Genomic DNA, 20,613 nt, shown 5'->3' with positions numbered 1-20,613 from the left:
AAATCATGATTTCATTGAATTTCAGACAGAAAGCAATGTCGTATCCTTGAATGAAATCGTAAACAGTATTGCCATACGCACGACAGAAAAGCCATCAAAATGTCTCCACGGTCAAAAATGAAATCGTCGCGGCCATATTGTGCGGCAATCATCGGCGTGTTTCGTTTGACTGGAATCAACTCCTGCGAATAATTGAAATTGGCTCGCCATTCGTACGATTGCACCTTGAAAAGGAGCACGGAAAGGCTTCACAGGTTGTTGGCTACCTCACCGCCCGATCGATTTCTAACCGCTCGCCAGAATACCAACGAAATCCGACAAACGGCAAAGTTCTCAGCACGCGCCGCACATCGTCGTTTCTAGTTCTCGTACGCAGGTAAGATGTAATCCAACATCCAAAAGCAAACAGAAAAGTCTCGAGCAGTAATTTCAGTACGAAAGTATTCAAACTAAATCAACTTTCCTCCACTGTATTTAATCAACCAAAGTTTTTTGATTATTAGTTTGAGAGAGAATGAAAAGTCAGTCGAGATCGCAAAAGTGCCTTAAGTAAAGTCTTTTTAGTTCTGTGTCCGAAAAGTTGAGAAGACTCGTCGCCGCCGTTCAAAGCGTAAAATGAAAACAAGTGCGGAAATGGACTCGAAGTTGTAAACGCCGCGAAAGTTCGCATTATGAATTCTTAATAGCCAAATGCAAATTTGATTTTTTTTTCTGTTCAACACTTCATTTCCTATCTCGAAAGAAAATGAAGTCCTAAAGAGAAAAGTCAGTGAAAATAATCAGTTCAGAGTTTCTTTTTGTTGTAAAAAGTATGCGACAAAGTCAAGCAAGTAGTTTTGTTCATTTTACCGTTGGTTCGTTTGTTGGCAGTAAACAGAACGTTCAAGTAACTAAATTCCAAACAATTTTGGACTAAAAAATTGAAAAAATTCTAATCCGGTGGAAACGCATCTTCAGTGATTGATTTGATAGTGCCCAAGATGAAGGTAAGGATCATCGGACATTTGACGGGAGTTACTCACGTCAAAATAGCAAATACATAAAATGAACAAGAGAATAACAAGTTAAGAACAAGTTTAAGGAAGGAAGAGCTGCAAATGAGTTTTAGCCAATGTTTTTTCACAGTAGATTCTCCAAGTCTGAGGCGAATGTGATCGGGAGGTGGCCCGCAATGGCTCCCGGTGGTCGGCGTCCGATAGCGTGTGCTTAATTGGTTCTTAGAGCATTGAATACTTGAATGGAACGATCGTGATACCGTGGCAAATCCATTGTTATTTGTAGTTTTAAAGTGGTTTATAGGCGCGGAGGAATATTCAGTGAATTGGACATAAATGGATTCCTCCAAGCCTAGCATAGTTTCTAAATGCATCTTAATATTTCCACACCTAGAATTCTTTAGATTGAGTCATAAGTTTCTTCCATTTCTAGTTTCACTATCGAAAAAAACATAACCTGTACCGAGTGGGTGAGGACGTCCGCGTTAATTGCTTTATTCCACTTTTCGCTCATTGAAAGGAGTGTATCGCGTAGAATTTTGTGGTTATCATCCTTATGAATCCGCTCAACCTAGATCACATTGCAGAGCATCTTGGTGTAAACACCTCCAGAATGGGCTTTGTCCTACCCCTTTGTTTCTCATTTGGAAGGTCTTGGTGTCAGTTTCAGTTCGCAATCATCTAATTCTGCAACGAAAACTGTGGATGACCTAGATGTCTAGTGTTAATATTCAGACTGCAAATCATAATGTTCGCTGGCAAGCAATTGTAGTTGTCGTGCGTGGAACTATCCTCTTCAAGGATGTCCTTTCATCGGTGGTGGTCCTCACCTTGACGTTCACGTCGCTTCGATTGCAATTGCTGCTTTCTAAGAATCATCTGGGAATTTTCGGAAACAAGACAAGCCTCAAGTGAAAGGCAGTTACGTCTCGATAAGGACTACCAGCCAAGTCCGCTTCTATTGTAAAAGTAGATTTATTTTACCGTCGTAGAAAAAAGACTAAATATTTGGAACCCATTGCACATCCAACGTAGTACCAAAAGGACCTTCTTTCGGTGTATTTCCGATTTTTACGATAGTCGTTGGGGCTTAGGTTGACAACATAGGAATGGCGAGCAAAGCGTCGAAAACAAAGGGTGACATATAACACTGCGCATAGTCGCGTGATGATCGTCTTTTGATTATTTTCAACGCGTTGCTCGCTGTTTCACTGTGTTCAGCCTTAGTTAGTGCTTTTAAACTTTGTGGTTATCGGAGCAAATGCATTTCTTATTTTTCTGTAATGATGCAGCCCTCAAATCAGAAAAGAAATTGATTTATGTGAATCAATTGGATATTCCAACTATTTACGAAACTTTCCCGGAGGTTTGCGCCCTCCTACTTTGTTTTAAATCAGCATCAAATCTAGCGACACTCCTGTTGCTAATTTGTGAGCTACAGTTCGGTTTCGAGGTATTGCTGTGAGTAATCACCCGATGTGCTTTTGTTGTAATTTTTTTTTAATGAAAAACTTTGATTCTGCTTGTGAAATTTGTTTATTTAATTTAGAATTTATTCCATCAAATCTAGAAAATGATATCAGCCAAGTGGCCGCCGCCACATCAGTTCTGGCCACCATACTGACCGGTTTTTGGCATTTTTCATTACACTTGCCAGAACTCTGGGCGACAAGTTCTCGCATTCCTGGTGAATATTCTCTTTAAGGGATAGATAGGCTAAGGTGAATAGATGACTTCGAAAAACCCCATAAAAAGAAGTCTGGAACGCTTAAATCGGGTGACCAGGACGGCCAAGTCAAATCACCAAAAGGAGACTTGAAGCGACCCGGAAGTGCTTCCTTCGGAATATACGTTATGGTTCGAGCAGTGTACGCCTTTCCACCGCTCTGTTAAAACCTCATGTTCTCCATTCCCAATTCATCCAATTGAGGAAGAAAAAAATTGGTAATCATGGCTCTGTTGCGTGCGCCCTCCACAGTCGTCCTTTGGCCCACGGCGTTCTCAAAGAAAAAATGGCCCGATGACGTCTCAAGCGTAAGCAGCGCACCATGTAGTAATTTTAAGCGGTCGATGCACCAGAAAGGATTATTATGTTGTGCTAAGATGGAAATGAGCCTCTTCGTTGAGATTCAAAATGGCTTGGGCGTAGGTTAGACGTGTTTGGCGGTTAACAGCTAACAACTGATGCACTGTCTGCACTTTGTAAGGGAGGATCTTCAAATCTTCCACCTAAATTCTGCGTAGGGACCGTCGGCTAATGCTCAATTGTGTGGCACATCGTCTGATCGTTGTTCCAGGTTCGTTTTCGAAATATTGGGCAACAGCAGCAATATTCTCAGCAGAACCGCTGCTTCCGGGCGGCTAGTCTTGCGAACATCTCGCATTGTCCCAGTCTCTTCAAGGCGAGTGGTCAAACGCCGTAGTGTTTGTCCAGTTGGTGTCGGACGGCCAGGAAATCTGCGACGAAATTCATGCAGTGTCAAAACAGTATCGTTGAATTGTTTGCGCAAAAAATGGAAACAAGTATTCTGCGTTCTTGCGGAGTAAACCAATTCATGGTTTGTTGATTTCTATTCTGCCTTTGTTTATTTCGCAAATGACAAAACCGAATTGACCATTTCTTCTTCTTCTTTTTCTTCAGCCTTTTTGTCCCGTTCACAAGCGGGATCTTTTCGTCGTGATCGGTTTCACCATTTGGCTCTATCAAATACCTGATCTGGTGCAATCTCGAGGCTTTTAAATCCCCATCCAGCATATCAAGCCACTGTTGTTTCGCCCTACCTTTTGGTTGTTTACCACCAACTTCGATGTTCAGACCAATCTTGGCAAGTGAATTCTCGTTAGCGCAAATCACGTGAACATACCATTGAAGATGCCTCTCTCGCAATTTTTCCACGATTAGTGCAACCCCATAACGATCGCGGATATCCTCATTTCGAATGTGATCAAAAAGTGTCTCGCCACCACTCCAACGCAAGATCTTTGTCTCCATTACCGCAAGACGTCGTTCATTGTCTTTTATAGTTGGCCAACACTCAGAACCATAGAGAGTGACAGGACGGACGACATTGCGATAAAATTTCGATTTGAGACGTTCGTTGATATGTTGATTATAAAGAACACCAGTTCACTTCATCCAGGTTGCGTTAATGCGTGAAGCAACTTCATAACGCAGTTCTTTATTGGCTGATAGCGTTGCCCGGGGTATTTAAATCGCTCATTTTTGGGCAGATCACTGCCGCTGACAGTGATTGTGCCTGTTTCATGGGGATCGGTCGTGAAAAATTCAGTTTTGTTTTTATTCAATCTGAGACCGTGTTGCATGAGGCGATCATTCCATTTTTGGACAAGTTGTTCGAGATCATTTTTGCTATTAAATGCAAGGAAAACATCATCTGTATAAAGCAGTGTATAGGGCGCTGGATGTCCCGTGTGTGACGCTGTCCATAACTAGAACAAAGAGGAGTGGTGAGAGGATACTTCCTTGATGAACACCAATAGAGACACGAAGCGATTTTGATACACCCGCCATACTTGGAACTTTACTTTTCGGAACGTGGTAGAGCAATTGAACCCAGCGCACGAGTTCTTCTGGCACTAAGTTTTGTCGTAAAGCATACCAGATGAATTCGTGTGGCACACGGTCAAACGCTGTTTCTAGATCTATGAGTAACCGTGCAGCGTGTATTGCGTCAGTAGTTCCGCAGTTTTTGACAAATCCAGCTTGATTCACGGTTATTTCAACGATTTCGCGAATACGGTTGTCAAAAATGCGCTCAAAAATTTTCATGGTATGGGAAAGTAACCGGATTGGACGGTAATTTGAACATTCTGCTGGACTTCCTTTCTTTTTCCATATTGGGACAGTGGTATTTTTTTGCCAGTCAGATGGTGCTCTTCCTTCCTGAATTACCCGATTAAAGAATTCACTGAGCCACAGTATTGTCTCCCAGCAATTATGATATAGTCGTGAGCAGGCACGTGACAATTCTTTTCATCGAGAAATTGCCAGAAGGCATCTTTTTCGGCATCAGGTCGGCCTGTCTGTGGTGTGTACGCGATGAAGAAGTGAATAGTGCGATCAGCTGATATAATGGTGAGCTTCATCAGCCGATCATCAAATCGTTCGACTTTTTTAATGGCATCACGGAAACCTCCTGAGATGGCAATGCCAACACCATATTGAGTGTGTGGGTTACCAAAATAGAGAAGTTTATAGCCATTTTTACCGCGTTCGCGTTCAATGTCGCAGCTTTTGGGACCAGACCATTGGTTTTCTTTCAGAGCGCAGATATCAATGCGCGTTTTCCGAAGGGCTCTTGCGAGTTGCTCGGTCTTTCCAGTTAGGGTACCAACATTTAGCGTGGTTTTATTCGTTTTGTTCGGACTTACCTGCTTACGTCCTGACACCGTCCATGCGGCAACAACCCTTGCCCAATTCTCGACCAGACCGGGGCCTGTCTTGCTGCTCCGACTGAGGTGCAGCATTTCTCCGAGGCTTGTGACTCAATCCGATCATAATGATATAAACGACATTGTATGCATTTTCTTGGTCGGCCTGTCGCGGGACTTGTCGCCGACTGAGTAGGATTTACCATAGTGGAATAACTCCAACTATACTCTATTTATCTCTTTCCCTACAAAAGCTAGATTAGATGTATTCTTTCAGCACCTTCAGAGCCTTTAACGATGGACATTGTTCCTCAAAACATTGGCACATGGAAAATTACTTTTGGCGCTCATTCGAAGGCTCGAATTCTCTAATTTACCTTCCGGCAATACAATCATTTTGCGAATGAATGTTCAGTTTGGAGATTTTTCTTTTCACAGAAAATAATGTTCGAAAATTGGGTATCTGTATTGTGTCATGTCATACTAGAATAGCCTAGTCGTTCAAGCTCAGGTAGTGGTAGGGGACCAGTGAGAGGTCCGCACACTAAACATCATTGAGAGTTTGTTGAGAATTCGTAAGAAACAGCACCTGAGTATCGTTTGCATTCACACTGTTTTTAGTGCAGAGGTGAGGCAATATTTGACAAATTGCCTCTGTCAATAATGAAATTATTTTTGTTCTTTTCCAGTAAACGTTTTTTCTTTTCATTTTTCCGGTGTTTTCCTCGGTTGATGATATTGAAGGTTACCTAGAACGATGACTATCTTGAAGTGGTTTGAATGTCTCGAAAACTAAGGTTTTTGACGGAACTAAATATCTGCTATAATTAAACCGATTGTCAGATGAGTACAGTTCCACCTGATTTGAAAATATTTTATTTAAATCATTAGAAATCTTGCAATCACAAGTTCTTTTTAAGGATAATAATACTTCAACCTTCTATTGAAGCCAACAGCCATTGCAATTAGCTCTAGGGCGACCTATTCGTCGGCGCAATGGGAATTGAATCTCTTTTCAATATTTGCCACTTTCGTCTTCTGTTCTCCATTTGTTATATGTCTCAAGCTTGGAGGTTTCGGGTAACACTAGCGGTCATTTTCCATGTGCTGCTCGTATACAGCATATTGATGTTATTTTTAAGATAGTTACGTTTTCATATGTTGAACAATATCACGAAAATGGATTTAGCGCTGTTAATGTAACACATCACTCAATAAGTCTCCGATTTAACTAAGAAAAACAATTTCTTATTAGAAATTTGACTTTATTGATCGACATATTCTACTTCAAGAGTGATATATTGTGTCCATCGTTTTTCTAACTTTCGATATTTTTTTGGTAAAAGAATTTGTCTGCTCACGAAATAGACTTCAGTTCGGCAATCGCTTTTTCATTTGCGTATAATTTCTTTCTTTGTTTCATCTTTTTGAGGTCCGCAAAGCCAGTAATCTTTGGATCTGTACTCTTCAGGCGGGCGGCGAAGCAACTTCAAGTGTAGTTCATTAATTTTCATCATTGTTTTGATCGACTTATGACACGGCCCATTGTTCTGGTAAAATCGTACTTTTTTCTTTTGCATACGTGGCCATTTTTTCTTTATTTCTTTCCTCAATCGATCAAATAATGCCATATAATACTCGGTATTGATAGTTTTACCAAAATACGGATGCCATAAGCTTGCGCGCCGACTGTTGCATTTTTCGTCGGTTTGTATGGCTTTCACTGGCTGCTGTCCACTAAACTGGCGATCTTTTTGATTCAGTTATGTAGTGATGAATCCATGTTTCATTCATGGTCCCATACCGACATGAAAAACCCTTTTTATTTTGTTTGAATAAATCTAAATAGTGCCTCTCTATCGGTGACGCGTTGTTGCTTTAGATGCGCTGTTAATAAATGCGGCACCCTCTTCGAAAGCAACCCACGCTTGCGCAAATTTTCGTGTAAAATGCACTACCTTCTGATATCTTTAAGTTGTTTGCTAGTTCACGCGAATTCACTTTTCGGTCTTCCGAAACGATTTTGTGGAATTCATGAACAATATATTAGGTTATTGCAAATGATATGGCCGTTTTGGTACTAAAATTTGAAACGTTACAAAACGTTACAAAAATTTATTTATTTAATCACAATAGGTGCCAGTCGATTCAAAACATTTCTCCCAGCGAGATTCAAGAGCATATATGCTAGTTTCGTAGAAGTCCAACTGTCGAGTGTTGACAAATTCGTCGAAGGCAATTTTGACAGCCTCTTCGTTCCTAAATTGTTTTTTCGCCAAAAAATGATCCAAATGCTTAGAAAAGTGGTAGTCGTTTGGCGAAAGGTTCGGTGAATATGGTGGATGAGGCAGAGTCTCATACTGCAATTCGTTCAACTTTTGAACCGTTGTTCTGGATACATGAGGTCATGCATTGCACCATCTCTGTTGACCAATCTCGGCCGTTGAATACTCAATTTTTGGTGCATTTCCTCCAGTTGGGCGCAGTATTTCTATGCATTTATCGTTTCTCCAGGTGCTAAAAAAGAACAGTGGATAGCTCCAGCTGTAGACCACCAGTCAGCATTACCTTCTTCGGATGGAGGCTCGGTTTCGGCATATGCTTCGGTGGCTCATCAGCATCTAGCCATTGTGTTGATCGGCGACGATTGTCGTATAATATCCACTTTTCATCGCATGCCACTATTTTGTGCAAAAAGGGATTGCTTCTGTTGCGAGTGAGTAAAGAACTGAAAATTTCCATTCGAAGCGTCATATTTTGCTCCGTAAGGGCATGTGGAAGCCATTTGTCGAGCTTTTTCACCTTTCCAAGTTGTTGCAAATGCCGGGAAACTGTCGAATAGTATACACCCAGTTTCTCTGGAATGTCTCTCACAGACTGAGGTGTGTCGGATTCGACAAGCAAACGAAGCTTGTCGTTGACAATCGATGGTCCTGGATGTCCACGTGGCTCACTTTGAAGGTTTACGTCGTCTGACCGGAATTTTTCAAACCACCGCCGTGTGGTTGGTTCGCTGACCGTATCAGCTCCAAATGCGCTGTTAATGTTCTTGGTCGCCTCCGCTGCTTTATGACCGAGTTTGAACTCATACAGAAAAAGTATACGTTCTTGGCACCGACACCAACAGCGCCATCTGGTGGTGGTTTGATACAGCGAAATCGTAACTAACTTCACTTGATTGTCAAATCGACCATTTCATATGCAACAACCTAATAGAATGCATTTCGAGCATGCATCCTGGAAAATACAAACATGCTGGGTAGTTATTACATGCGATGGCGTACTTTTCGTGTATGCGGACATCTCCAATTAGAAACGTACAAATTACCCATACCGTCTCTCTTATCATTTATTAGCTCCGTCTATCCGAATCCCATAAAGTTGGACAGATCTCTCTCTCAAGCTCCACTTCTTTATCCATCAATCGTAGCGCCATGCTGAATTGATACTCAGTGAATACTCATTCAATTTGTGGAAGATTCACTATTTACACGGGCGGTAGTACCCGCTGCATGGTTCATTTTCAAAATCACCACCATTTCCTAACGCTTTGGCGTTCTCATGCCTTCGAGTTTTTCCCACCTAAATATTTTGTATTACAAACATCTTATAGCTCTTACAATTAGCCGTATTATCAATGAAATCAATCGAAATATTAATTCCTTCTCAAGGTTTTATTTTTCTAACACTTATTTGCGTAGCAACATTTGCCACTTTGGAAAATAGTCTGCAATTAAATTTTCAAAGTAATTGCTGATCGGAATGAAGTAAAAAGGAGATAAGGCTTCGAAGCCTTTTTTAACTTTGAGTAATTAATCAATATGTCTCAATAGTCGTCTACGGTGTGCATCAAATCAATTGATGCCCTCGTTTTTCTAGATATTTCACCTCCTTCCTTTGTTTTCGTTGCCATCTCCAAAGAAAAAAGTCGGTGGGCAAACATTAATCTAAAAATTTGACTTTTGGTTTAGATTATTAAGTATCTCCTCTTGTTTCTCATCAACGGTTTAGTAGTCGGCAGAAAATTCTCCTCGAAAGCTATTAAGGTTTGAATATGATTTCAAGAATAAATCATAAGTTCGGAAAGTGTGACGGTACTAAACTTTGTGTATTTGATGCTCTGCTTCCTCTCTTCATCGTTTTGCAATGACATCGTTTTTTCCTATAATAGAAAACAAATATTTTCATATTTTTCATATTTTTTTCCATATATCTCCACTCTAGGATTCCTTTTAAAGTGAATTGCACAGTTTCGAAAACATACAATCAATACAAAGTGTTAATATCATTCCTTAAAATTTTTTAGCGTGCCGCGGGTGATTATTGTAGGCATTTGAATCACCTACTGCAGCCATGGAATCCGATGAGTCGAGACCGGGCTCATCGGCATCGTATTCATCAGATTCGTCCGATAATTCGGATAATTCACGGCAATCAAGTCCAGCCCGTCAGCCGTCCTCACCTGGACAGAAGTCGGCTCAAAGTTCCCGCGAAGGATCTTCATCGAGAAAGTCTCGGTCGCGTACACGATCTCATACAAAGTCCCCATCACAATCGAAATCAGCATCAAGATCTAAATCTCGCTCAAGCTCATCATCAAGCGAAAATAATGAAGAGCCGGTGAATGCGGCAGAATCAGTTGAAAATGATGAAAACAACACGGAGCTGAACCGAAATGATCGAGAAGGTTCAGCAATTTCTTCCCGCAGTAGTAGTAATGCGAGTAGTAGAAGTAATCGGGCTGCAAGTGAAGGAAATGTCTCTCGAAATCAAAGTATATCCCCAGTGAGAAAATCTAGAAGCTCACGGAATAGCAGTGCATCGAGTGCTGCGTCGAGAAATTCAAACATGAATGGGGACGATGATGAAAATAAAGAGTCGGCGCTGAATATGAGCCACGAAGATCTCAGCGACGTCAGTGATATGGACAGTGAGAGAAATGAGAAACGCAACAACAGTCGGCACAATGATCATGGTTCTGATGAGGAAGATGAAGCAGCTCCGGAAGCTAAAGAGAACGGTGAATCAGATCACGAGGATGAAGTGGATCATACATCAGCTGCCAACGATGACAAGGATAAAGAGGAAGAGACAATCATAACTGATTTGAGGCAGAAACTTGATCAGAAGAAAAATCAACTGAAGGCAATGGAAAGTAAGGAAAAGAATGGAGAAGCGAACAACAAAACAAATGGTTCAGTATCCGAAGAACTCGATGATCTGGTGAAAAAACATGATGAAGATGCTCTGGACTTCGAAGCTGAAGAGGGCGAGTGTCAAGAGATGACAAAAGAAGAGGAAAAAGCAGAAAAGGAAGCGCAGGAGAAAGAGAAGAAAGAAAAGGATGGCGAGCTTGAAGAAGGCGAGGAGTTAGAAGAGGGTGAAGTCAGCGACGAGGAGGAAAAACGCCCTGAAGAAACCGAACCGAAACCAGTATGTAGATTCTATACACGTGGTCAATGCACATGGGGAATGAGCTGTCGCTTTCTACATCCCGGCGTGACCGACAAAGGCAACTACACTATGTTCGATATGGTGCGGCCGGTGCCTGTGCCACATGGTGGAGGATTCCCAGCGGCCCACCCTTACCATGACTATAGAAATGAAAGACCCCCACTGCATCACCGCCCACCCATACATCATCATCCAGCGTACGCAGCGGCTCATCACGAAGCACGCGTAATTCCCCCGGCAGTGGTGGCAGATCAACCTGTCCCAATGGTTGAAAGTGCATGGGAACGTGGTTTGCGCACAGCAAAAGAAATGATGCGAAAAGCAAACAAACGAAAGGAACAAGACATGGATTTCGAAGATAAAAAAATGAATTTGTCATTATCGCAGGATGAATTGGAGAAGGACAACTATTATATACGCGATCGAGCTTCGCCGCCAGAAGTATGTTTAATGAGTAGTTGCGAGAGATTTGGATTATTGATTTGATTTATTTTCTAGGTTTCTCCGTCTTATGGACGTCATCCTATAGCTGTGGCTGCAGCACACTTCGAACCGGACATGTACAGTCCGCCGGGTCGAGGACGTGGCCCACCGATGATGTACGATGAAGATCCATATGGACGAACCGTACGTTATCGCGAATTGCCCCCTCACCGTATGCCGCAATATGAAGACGATCGTCGTGTGCGTCCAGCTCGTGAAGTTATCGTTCAAAGAGCAGAACCAATCGGCCGCGGGGACGAATGGAATGACCCGTGGATGCGGTCCAAGTCGCCTGGTCGTGGATTCGGTTCTGAAGGGCGAGATCGTTCTGAGAAACGTGTGAGGCGCGACCGTCGTAGCTATAGTAGTGATTCTTCATATTCAAGTTCGAGCACATCACGTTCCGGATCTAGTTCAGAATCTAGTCGATCTCCATCACCTGAGACCAGACGTAAGAGGTATAACAGCACTCACAGTTCCACACATAAATCACCAACACGTCGTCATGTGAAGAGTGTGAGATCGCGCAGTCCGAGATTGCGAAGATCACCGAGTAAGTATTTGATTTTAAGTAGTTTTCAGCACTTTATCAATGCATTACTAACAAATTCATTGCATTGTAAATTCCAAGCTGCTCATGTTGCGATGAATGAATTCAAGGAACACAAAGTGAAAAAGAATGTTGAAATAGGTATTCCATACGGTTCGAATAATTGTTTTTTCATTGATTTCTCGTTTAATAATTCCCATGAATCCACAAGACAAAGAATATCAAGATAAGATTCAAATGCCCCCGCCCCCCAATGTTCCAATGATAGTACAGCGGAACAAGAAAATTCCCACTCCTGCCATCAACACCAATTGTTTTACAATTCCCACAATTTCAGAAATCAAGTCGAAAGAGTCGAATGCATCTAATAGTATTTTGAATTACTCCCATTGGCAAGACATGTATTTATCAAATTTACTTATCCAAGGTATTCGACGTTCACCGGGGAAGAAACGTGGACGTATGTCATCATCGCCTGTATCAGAAAAACGACTGGCTTTGAGTCCAGTATCAAAACGAAAGAAGATGTCACCCATATCACGAAAGGCTTCTGTTGACAAATCGAGGAAACATCGTCGAGGAGCATCTAGTTCATCTGGTTCAGGTTGGTTTGCTTTTTCGATAAACGGTTTGGACGATATTGACTGTTAATTGTATTGTTCCTCAATAGAATCATCAGATTCAAGCGGTTCTGAGTCGGAGTCATCATATTCATCCAGTTCTGATAGTTCATCGCGTGGTAATACACCAGTGAAAAGAGCTGGGCGAACAGAAAAGATGGGTACTGAAAGGAAAGTTGTGAAGAAAGGTAAGTCTTTTTTAACGTAATTACAATTGTTGAAGTCTTCACATGGAAGTCACAAAAATATTTCTTTAAAGTTATTTAGCTGCCTCACCAGAAAGAGGACGCTTCTTTCAATCAACTCCGCTCACCAAGTGCATTTGGGTGTATAAGATGCGGGGGAGGCAAAGTCCATTGTTTATGCATCGCATGATTTCCGTTCGTGGATGTGATGCTATCCGCTGCAGTTGTACCACATCAGCATCAAAAATTTGATGACTTGTGCGTCCATAGGCGGATCACTCATATAGAAAGTTTTCCGTGGATTCCACGTCCTCATTACAGGATGAACATATGTCCATCTAGTGAATTATGGCCTGTCAGAATGCCCACAATACTTCTGCAAGTCTTCCTGCTTTTCGACAGGATAAACTTTGCGGTATGTTGGTTTGGTTCTGACAGGAAAAATTTGGTGTGTTTAGCAGCCATAAGGCTCTGCCATCTGTCAATATGGGAAGCTTGTTCTCAGTTTTTGAAAGCTGCTTTAGACAATGCCGCTTACATACCTATTGCTGGTTCCGCTCCGGGCATGGAGGAAATTGAAACTTCTTTTGCTAAATGACCGGGTACTCAGAGCAGTTTCACCTTATTGAATCTACAAAAAGAGTTCGATCGGTTTCTACATTCCTGATTGATTTTTGAAGTGATCAAAAGACTCAATGCCGCTGCCGCTACCAATTGCGATGCGCCTGCCCTTCAACCCCTCGTCAATCATCCAGATTGTTCTCCCTTTTTAAGGTTTTGTGTAAACACAAAGCCTTATTAAAATCGGTTTACTGTCTGTCTGTCTGTCTGTCTGTCCGTCACATGCATTTTTCTCGGAGACGGTTATAGCGATTGACACCAAATTTGGTAGAAAGGTAGGAACTGTGAACGCTCACGCATACAGTGAATTACATCCTTTTACGTCGAATTTAAGGGGGGGTCCCCATACATGCAAAAGGGGAGTGTAAAATTTTTTTTTATCAAATATAGTCATGTGGGGTATCAAATTAAAGGTTTCGATTAGTACTTTTCAAAGCCGATTTTAGTTTTAACATTCGTTGGAAGGGTGGGGAGCGCGGGGGGTTGAAAGTGATCACTTCTTTAAGGGGGCCATTCTCAGAAACTACCAAACCGAAAAATCTGAAAAAAATCAGTAGGCTGCCACTATATAGTGCCTGGGCTCCGAAATACCTTCCATGCCGATATCTGTTTAAATAAAGTTAATAATAGTATATTACTACAATTTTTTGTAATTGGCTAGATACCTTCCTTAAGTTTATCGTAGTACCATGAAATTTTGCAGTAGGCTATAATATAGAGCATGATCTTACCAAGTTTGGTGGAAATCGCACTATTACTAACAAAGTTATAATACCTCAAATTTGTTGCTTCTTTGAAAATTCAAGACTATGAATGTCAATATCACCCGAAAGTGGATACTCTCACATAACATATGGATATATTACGTGCTACGTACTAAGAAATACACAAAACCTTTCGTACCTGAAGCGTCCAGCTTCCGGTTTCCCGACTTGTTTTATGTGTGGAGGTGAACATCTTAAAAAGATGCTGCTGCGTCAGGTTGTAGCAGTGTGTGGGATTCTCACCCACTAAAATTAACCCCCGGAGAAGTGCCCCGCTCATATCTCCGCGGGACCACCGTGAAGTATTACTTCGCGAGTAGGACTTTGGTTTATAGCAGCATGACTATGTCACGCGTCCGTCGTGCTTTCCGGGCTCGATTTAGTTCCTGCAGCTTTTCTCGTATCGTACTTGCGGCTGCGTTTATCGCAGCATTTCCTCCACGAAATTGTGGGGTCCGACAATTACGTAGAAGGCATTGTTTAAAACCTTCTTTCAATCGCGAATTTCAGGGCAATGGGTCCCCGGACAGTTCGGGGACTCATCCAATCCGAAGCGATTCAAGTATTCTTTGTATCCGCCGTGTCCCGTAAGGAATTGTGTTAGGTGGAAATTCAACTCTTATCCCCGCGATGACATGCACAGCGTCATCTAATACTGTCCTATATGCAGTGCACAACCTCAGCGCGATTGGCCGGTATGCCGAACTTACCCTTCCTTGGTTCACTGTGTTATCCAGTGCGCACGCCTAGACAGAAGCCGCGTATAGAAGATAGATTTCACCGATAAGCAGCCGGTGACTAGGTCTTAGCCCTCCAATATTAGGCATTCTTACAAGTTCGTAGTACTGATGAACAGAACAAGTGGTTCCGGAAATATTGGTGTTTGCAAGACTGTTCCTCATCAACACCCTCTTCCATTCATCCATGATTTCACACATTACTTGATAAACTATCGTATTTTCTCGACCTTGGATCTAGCCAAAGGGTACCACCAAATCTTTGTAGTGAACTTCTCTTCTAAACAAAAGACTCTCGCGTGATTGTGTGGTCCGTAGAGATTTCCAGGCAATTGAGGCTGTGAAACAACACCTGGTTGACGCTGCACTTTTGGCATTTTGTCAGTCAGATGCCCCAGATACAGCGGTAGGGGTTGCTCTTCACCAGCGGGTGAATCAAACCTGGCAATTGTTGAGATTCTTCTCCAAACAGTTGGACCCAGCTTGACGGAACTACAGTGCCTACGATGCTGAGTTACTCGCGGCGTACCTCGCTATTACTTCCGTATCTCCATTGAGGGCAAGCCGTTTACAGTGTTCGCGGACCACAAACACCTTAAGTTCACTCTCAAACAACAGCCCGACAAAGCATCCCCTCGCCAATTGAGCTACATCAGCCAGTTCATTTCATATTTAACACATGTCTGACAAGGACAACATGGTTGCAGATGCTTCGTCACGTGTCTTCGAGGTCACAGTCTCCGCCAAAGTCGACAGAAAACGCAGAAGTTCAAAGCCTAAATACAGATTTCAAGTATGTGGATTCAAAGGGTTTCCTATCTTCGGCTCAAACTCGTCCCCATTCAGCGGGACCTCGGAAAAGGAAGTAAGGCCATTAATTCTTGCCGTTTTCGTAAGGATAATGAACCGATTAGCAACAGGAAAGTACTTCTAGTCCTCCATGAACAAGGACATAAGTTCTTGGTTAGACAGTGCATCGCATGTCAGAAGTGCAAGGTCACCAAGTATGTAACGAAAGAAGTAGGCATATTCCCTCGATCGATCAATCGCTTTCACACCATTCATGTCGACATCATTGGCCTTTTGGCAGAATCACAACGGATTCAAGTTCTGCCTCACTATCATCGCCTGAAGCAATACCTCTGACTGATATGTCATGTGCTGAGGCCTTCTGCCGAGAGTGGAATCTTTGGTGCACCAGCCGTAATTATAACAGACTAGGGAATGCAGTTCGAGTCTGCTTTTTTCTCGGTCTTAGGCAGGCTACTTGGTTTCAAACGCCATAGGACTACCGCATACCATCCACATCGCACACCCAATGGGATATTGGAGCAAAGGCACCTGAAGCTGAAAGCTGCTCGTGCCGATTCATCTGGGTCGCTTCCTTCAAAGTACTGGAGTGAAGCATTCACAAACTCAATCTCGGCGTTCGGAGCGGGCCCATCTGGGTCTCCCTATCGAGACTCAAGGCGTTTACGGGGCAACAGGTGGCATCTACAACGCAAAGCGTACGTTTCGCCAAATGCAAGTAGGTCGGAGCTACGTCGGTTACGGGAACCTGCACGGTTCAGCACACGCGTCCCACTGGATTTTGCTCTTCCCGGATACATTTGGGCTAGTGCGTGTCTAACCCACCATGCAACTTTTTTACCGCTTTATCCTCAGGATATAGGACAAACCTCTTCAAAGCATTCTAAAAGTGTTTGATTCAGAGTTTTCACTTAATCTTCTATCGCCAAAGGAATCCCTAGTCGCCTAAGGAGCTCGACTTTGTCGCCAAGAGGTTCATTGAACTTTGTCCAATTCGTTATCGTTTTTGTATTACAGACTGTTCGCATGCAATAGTCAGACCAAATTCTAAATAACGGCGAGCTGAGAGTGACACTTCATCTAGCACTTGCCAGTTTCTAATTCGAACGACTTTGAAATGCAGATTGTTAAGTTAATTATGTCACTGCTTGGCACCACCAACGTAGGGTCATTAGACCAGTTGAAATGATAAAAACAAACAGCTTCTCTCCTATGGGATTGCAATTGCTACTTCCTGGTTCTGACAGGCAAGTCTGTAATCATCTCTCCTTTGCGGCTAAAGTTTTCTTCAGCCGAGCCTTCCTCTTCCGTTTTCTGGAAGAGTTGGGTAACAGTGTCACGGACAGGGCGGCCGTAGTCAGGTTTCCAGTTCCTCCCAGTAAGGGACTTGCTGTACTATCCTTTCCGACTAATCGCGCCGTAGACACTGAGTGTAGGTTTTCCACTGAAGTGGAGAGCCTGTCTTCCATAGATTTCTCCGTGGGGGAACATGAATCTGGTTAGGCCTCCAAAATCCGTGCCACGGCCACGACTTGATTTCTCAAAATCGCGGGTGGTTCTGATGTTTGTGACTCCTTACCACTTTGGGTCAAAATCCGTTGCTTCCATTTTCATCCGTTTTGGGACACCCTTAGTGTAGTAGTAAACTACCACAGACTCTCTCACCACGACAAGGTGGTATCCGAGGGGAGGATTTTGTAGTAGATCTGATGTTGATTCGGCGTTTCCCAGGTTTTATGCTTCATCATACTCTCCACCACTCTTTGACCGCCAATTTTGTATGCCGCCTCAATAAAGTCTCCCGTCAATTCGTTCACTCACATTGCCAAATCCTTCTTTGTTTTTCGGTTCGTACTAAACCTTTTTCGATCCATATGCACCTTCATTGAAGCGAGTAAATCGTAATCTGAAGACGATTAGTCAGGGGAATGCAGAGTTGTTTCAAAAATCCAAACGAATCCAGGAGTTGCTTTGTAGTATTGGCCCAGTGAGGTCTGGAATTATCGTGCAGCATGCAGACCTGCTGCAATACGTTCTGCATCGTCATTTTCAATATTTATTAGGCCCTCATAGTATCTTGCCCCGTTTGTTGGTTTTCTCTGAACCAGATATTCAATCAAAATTATTCCTTTATTGCCCTGAAACTCGGGTACCATATTTTGTTTAGTGGACAACCTCCATAAACTTTTTAACTTCATTAAAATTTCAACTGAAGTTTTCCCTTCACAACAAGGTAACAGATGGCGACGCGGATTTCACACTTGGCGGGAAATTGGATCGATATTTTTTGCAAGATATGATCCTGGGTCAAGAGTTTTCAACATACTAACCTTGAAGGTGTGGAGTCAAAGCTGTACAACGACTTTGCTAACATGGCGAAAAAAAGTTCCTTGCGGCTGTATTACACTCACTTTCTGGACGTGCCTCGTACTTCACTTTCACGATTTCATTGAGCTTTTATGAAAGTCAAGGGTGGCTAGGAAAAGCCCCGATTGTGATTTCATAGAGAGTCCTAGCTTTGCCTGTGAAGAACTTTGTCTTTATTGATCACGAAATTTGTGGTGTGGGTGCTCCATTTTGAGGTCAGCCATAATATCCTCGAGATTAGTTTGTCATTATATCTTCGGATGATAAAGGGTTGTCTTCTTAGGTTTGGAGGGATTGTTCTTCAATCAGCGAAAAAATTGTTGGGTGTAGTACTTACAGATTAAGTACTAACTTTAACTTTTCTAGATTTCTTCATTTTTACGCAATTGGAGGGATTGATTCTGCGCTAATGATGTGTTCCCTGCATCTCCGTCGATTCACTCTGCTAGCTGCATTTGTCCTCGTGGCTGCTTGTGATTCTCATCACATTATGTACTACTTATAGATTCTGTAGAGCCTAAATTGTAGAACAATTAACAATCGGGTCCCATTGTAATCTATGAGCAACACACCCCGAATTTGATGTCGGTGCCATCAAAGCGCATCCTTAGCTTTTAGAAGTCGAAGCAAGGGTGACTTCTTGTAAGACACTGAAAGCAGTTTAGGAGAGGTATTCTAAAGATAAAGCTTTGATCGTAATGGGAGGTTTTAATAAACTAACATAAGGAATTCTAGATTTCAGCAGCTTTCATTCATTGGTGTTTGACCACGCAATGGTGGTAAGGCCAATCTTATATTAGCACGTTGCCTGCGGCGCTGTATATGCTACGGCGCTGCATATGCTACGGCGCATTTTTAAGCACTCTTTTGCTAGCAAATGATTTCTATTGACAACGTGTATAACGATATGTCCCGATTTGCCACTTTTAAAACTTTTTCATCAAACTTTAAATATCGTAAAGCGAATTTTTAATTTCCTACTTTCTTTCCAGTAGAAATGAAGAAGCGTTCACCAATCACAATGGAAATCAAAAAGTCTGCATCATCCAACGCCACATCAGCATCGTTAGACAACAATTCGTCTTCAGCGGCGTCATCCAAGAAAACTACGCGACGTGAGGAGTTACTAAAACAATTGCGAGCAGTCGAGGAGGCGATCGCTAAGAAACGATCAAAGTTGAACTGATTTATAAAATAAACTTAGTTTAGTTTTACATTTGCAAGAAGATAACATCAATTTGGAGATTTCTTTCGCTAAACGCATCGATTTTTTAGCAAAGAGTAGTCTCGAAACACTTCAAGCGATAGCCCAAAAAAATAACTTGTAACGAAAGAAAAACCTAAAAATACATATATGACCAGCTGATGAAGGTATTAGAGCGGGCGAATAAGTAATTCACGGCTCCTCATTTTCATCTTATGAACATTCATTTCTGTTTCTGAAAAGGCTGATTTTTTGTTTCTTTGTCGTAATGCCTTCATAGCCGCCTACATTGTTTCGGTTTCGGTGCCGGTGCCGACTGTTAGGATTGATGAGAAACCATGAAACACTTATTGTCTAGAGAAATGGAGAGAAATCATAAAACACTTTATGTCGCTAAAAAAGAAATTATCCCTAAGAACAGTTAAAGGTAAAATATAGAAATATATTTTCATATTATGTGTAACATTGTCTACTTATGCGTGCGCATTCGTATGTACATGAATATTGCGTCGCTATAATTAGATAGCGATTTCCCCGAATTAAGGCTTAGAGAAAAGTATCCAGAACAAACTAATCATGAAAACTCCAAGGAGCTACTAGCTCTGATTGTAGATTTAGAAAAACCGAGAAGATCGGATGGCGTAATGCAGTGAAGGATGCGATATGTATGTAAATAGACAACTGAAGAGAAAACGGAGAAAAGCGCATCCTTTGTTCGTGTATTTTCTTTCGACCAGCTATGAAATGTATATGTACATTAATAATAAGATTTATTCTAAGTTGATAACTACCCGTTTTGATATAATCTATAGTCTTTAGTTTTTTTTATTCATTTGAGAGAGAAAAGAAAGAAGAAACTATTAAACGAAAATGCATCAGTTTTTGTGTATTTCTATGCTTCACAACATGAGTACATAATTATTACATTCTGTCTAGATTTTAATACAACACAGACAAAAAATATGTTATTTATTAAATGGATTAAAAATAAAATGCTTCTTTTATTTAATTCTGTCGCGTTCTTGCTACACTGCTCCCGAATTACTCGTGTACAACCGTTTCAGCCGCAGAGTGCTCTCTATGCTGCGGTTTCGAGCAGATATTGGCTCCTTTGATAGATTTTTTCCTCTCATCTCCGTGTAATATTTTCCAGGCTGCTTCCTTCGGGTGTCCACATCATTAGTCCTGGCAGTAATTTTTTGCAAACCCATTGTTGCAATTTATAATTCATTCCCTACCAGATGAAAAATTCTTTTCATAATGTTCAAACATCACCATTATCATCAATGGCACAACAACCGGTATCCGGTCTAGGACTGCCTTAATAAGGAACTTCAGACACCCCGGTTTTGCGCTGAGGTTCACCAGTCCGATATCCTTAAAAGCTGTCTGACGTCCTGACCTACGCCGCCGCCCCATTTCAGGCGGGGT

The 20,613-nt window shown here is 42.0% G+C and overlaps 1 protein-coding gene across 4 annotated transcripts; it reads left to right on the top strand.

Moving 5' to 3' along the window:
* Nucleotides 1-111: 111 nt before the first annotated feature.
* On the top strand, nt 112-20,175 carry LOC119653496 (zinc finger CCCH domain-containing protein 18). 4 transcript variants are annotated; one of them, XM_038058132.1, is made up of 7 exons: nt 112-376; nt 9,694-11,282; nt 11,340-11,877; nt 11,956-12,015; nt 12,302-12,478; nt 12,545-12,682; nt 18,974-20,175. In XM_038058132.1, exons 2-7 carry the CDS (start codon nt 9,741-9,743, stop codon nt 19,162-19,164), a joined length of 2,646 nt encoding a protein of 881 aa, XP_037914060.1. In that variant the 5' UTR covers nt 112-376; nt 9,694-9,740; the 3' UTR covers nt 19,165-20,175. The 4 variants fall into 4 exon arrangements, with proteins under 4 accessions (XP_037914060.1, XP_037914058.1, XP_037914059.1 ...); XM_038058130.1 differs by having other exon boundaries at nt 18,971-20,175; XM_038058131.1 differs by having other exon boundaries at nt 112-986; nt 18,971-20,175.
* Nucleotides 20,176-20,613: the final 438 nt, after the last annotated feature.

Source organism: Hermetia illucens, chromosome 4 (genome assembly GCF_905115235.1).
Source record: "Hermetia illucens chromosome 4, iHerIll2.2.curated.20191125, whole genome shotgun sequence".
Taxonomy (NCBI): domain Eukaryota; kingdom Metazoa; phylum Arthropoda; class Insecta; order Diptera; family Stratiomyidae; genus Hermetia; species Hermetia illucens.
This window is presented reverse-complemented; position numbering and strand designations above follow the sequence as displayed.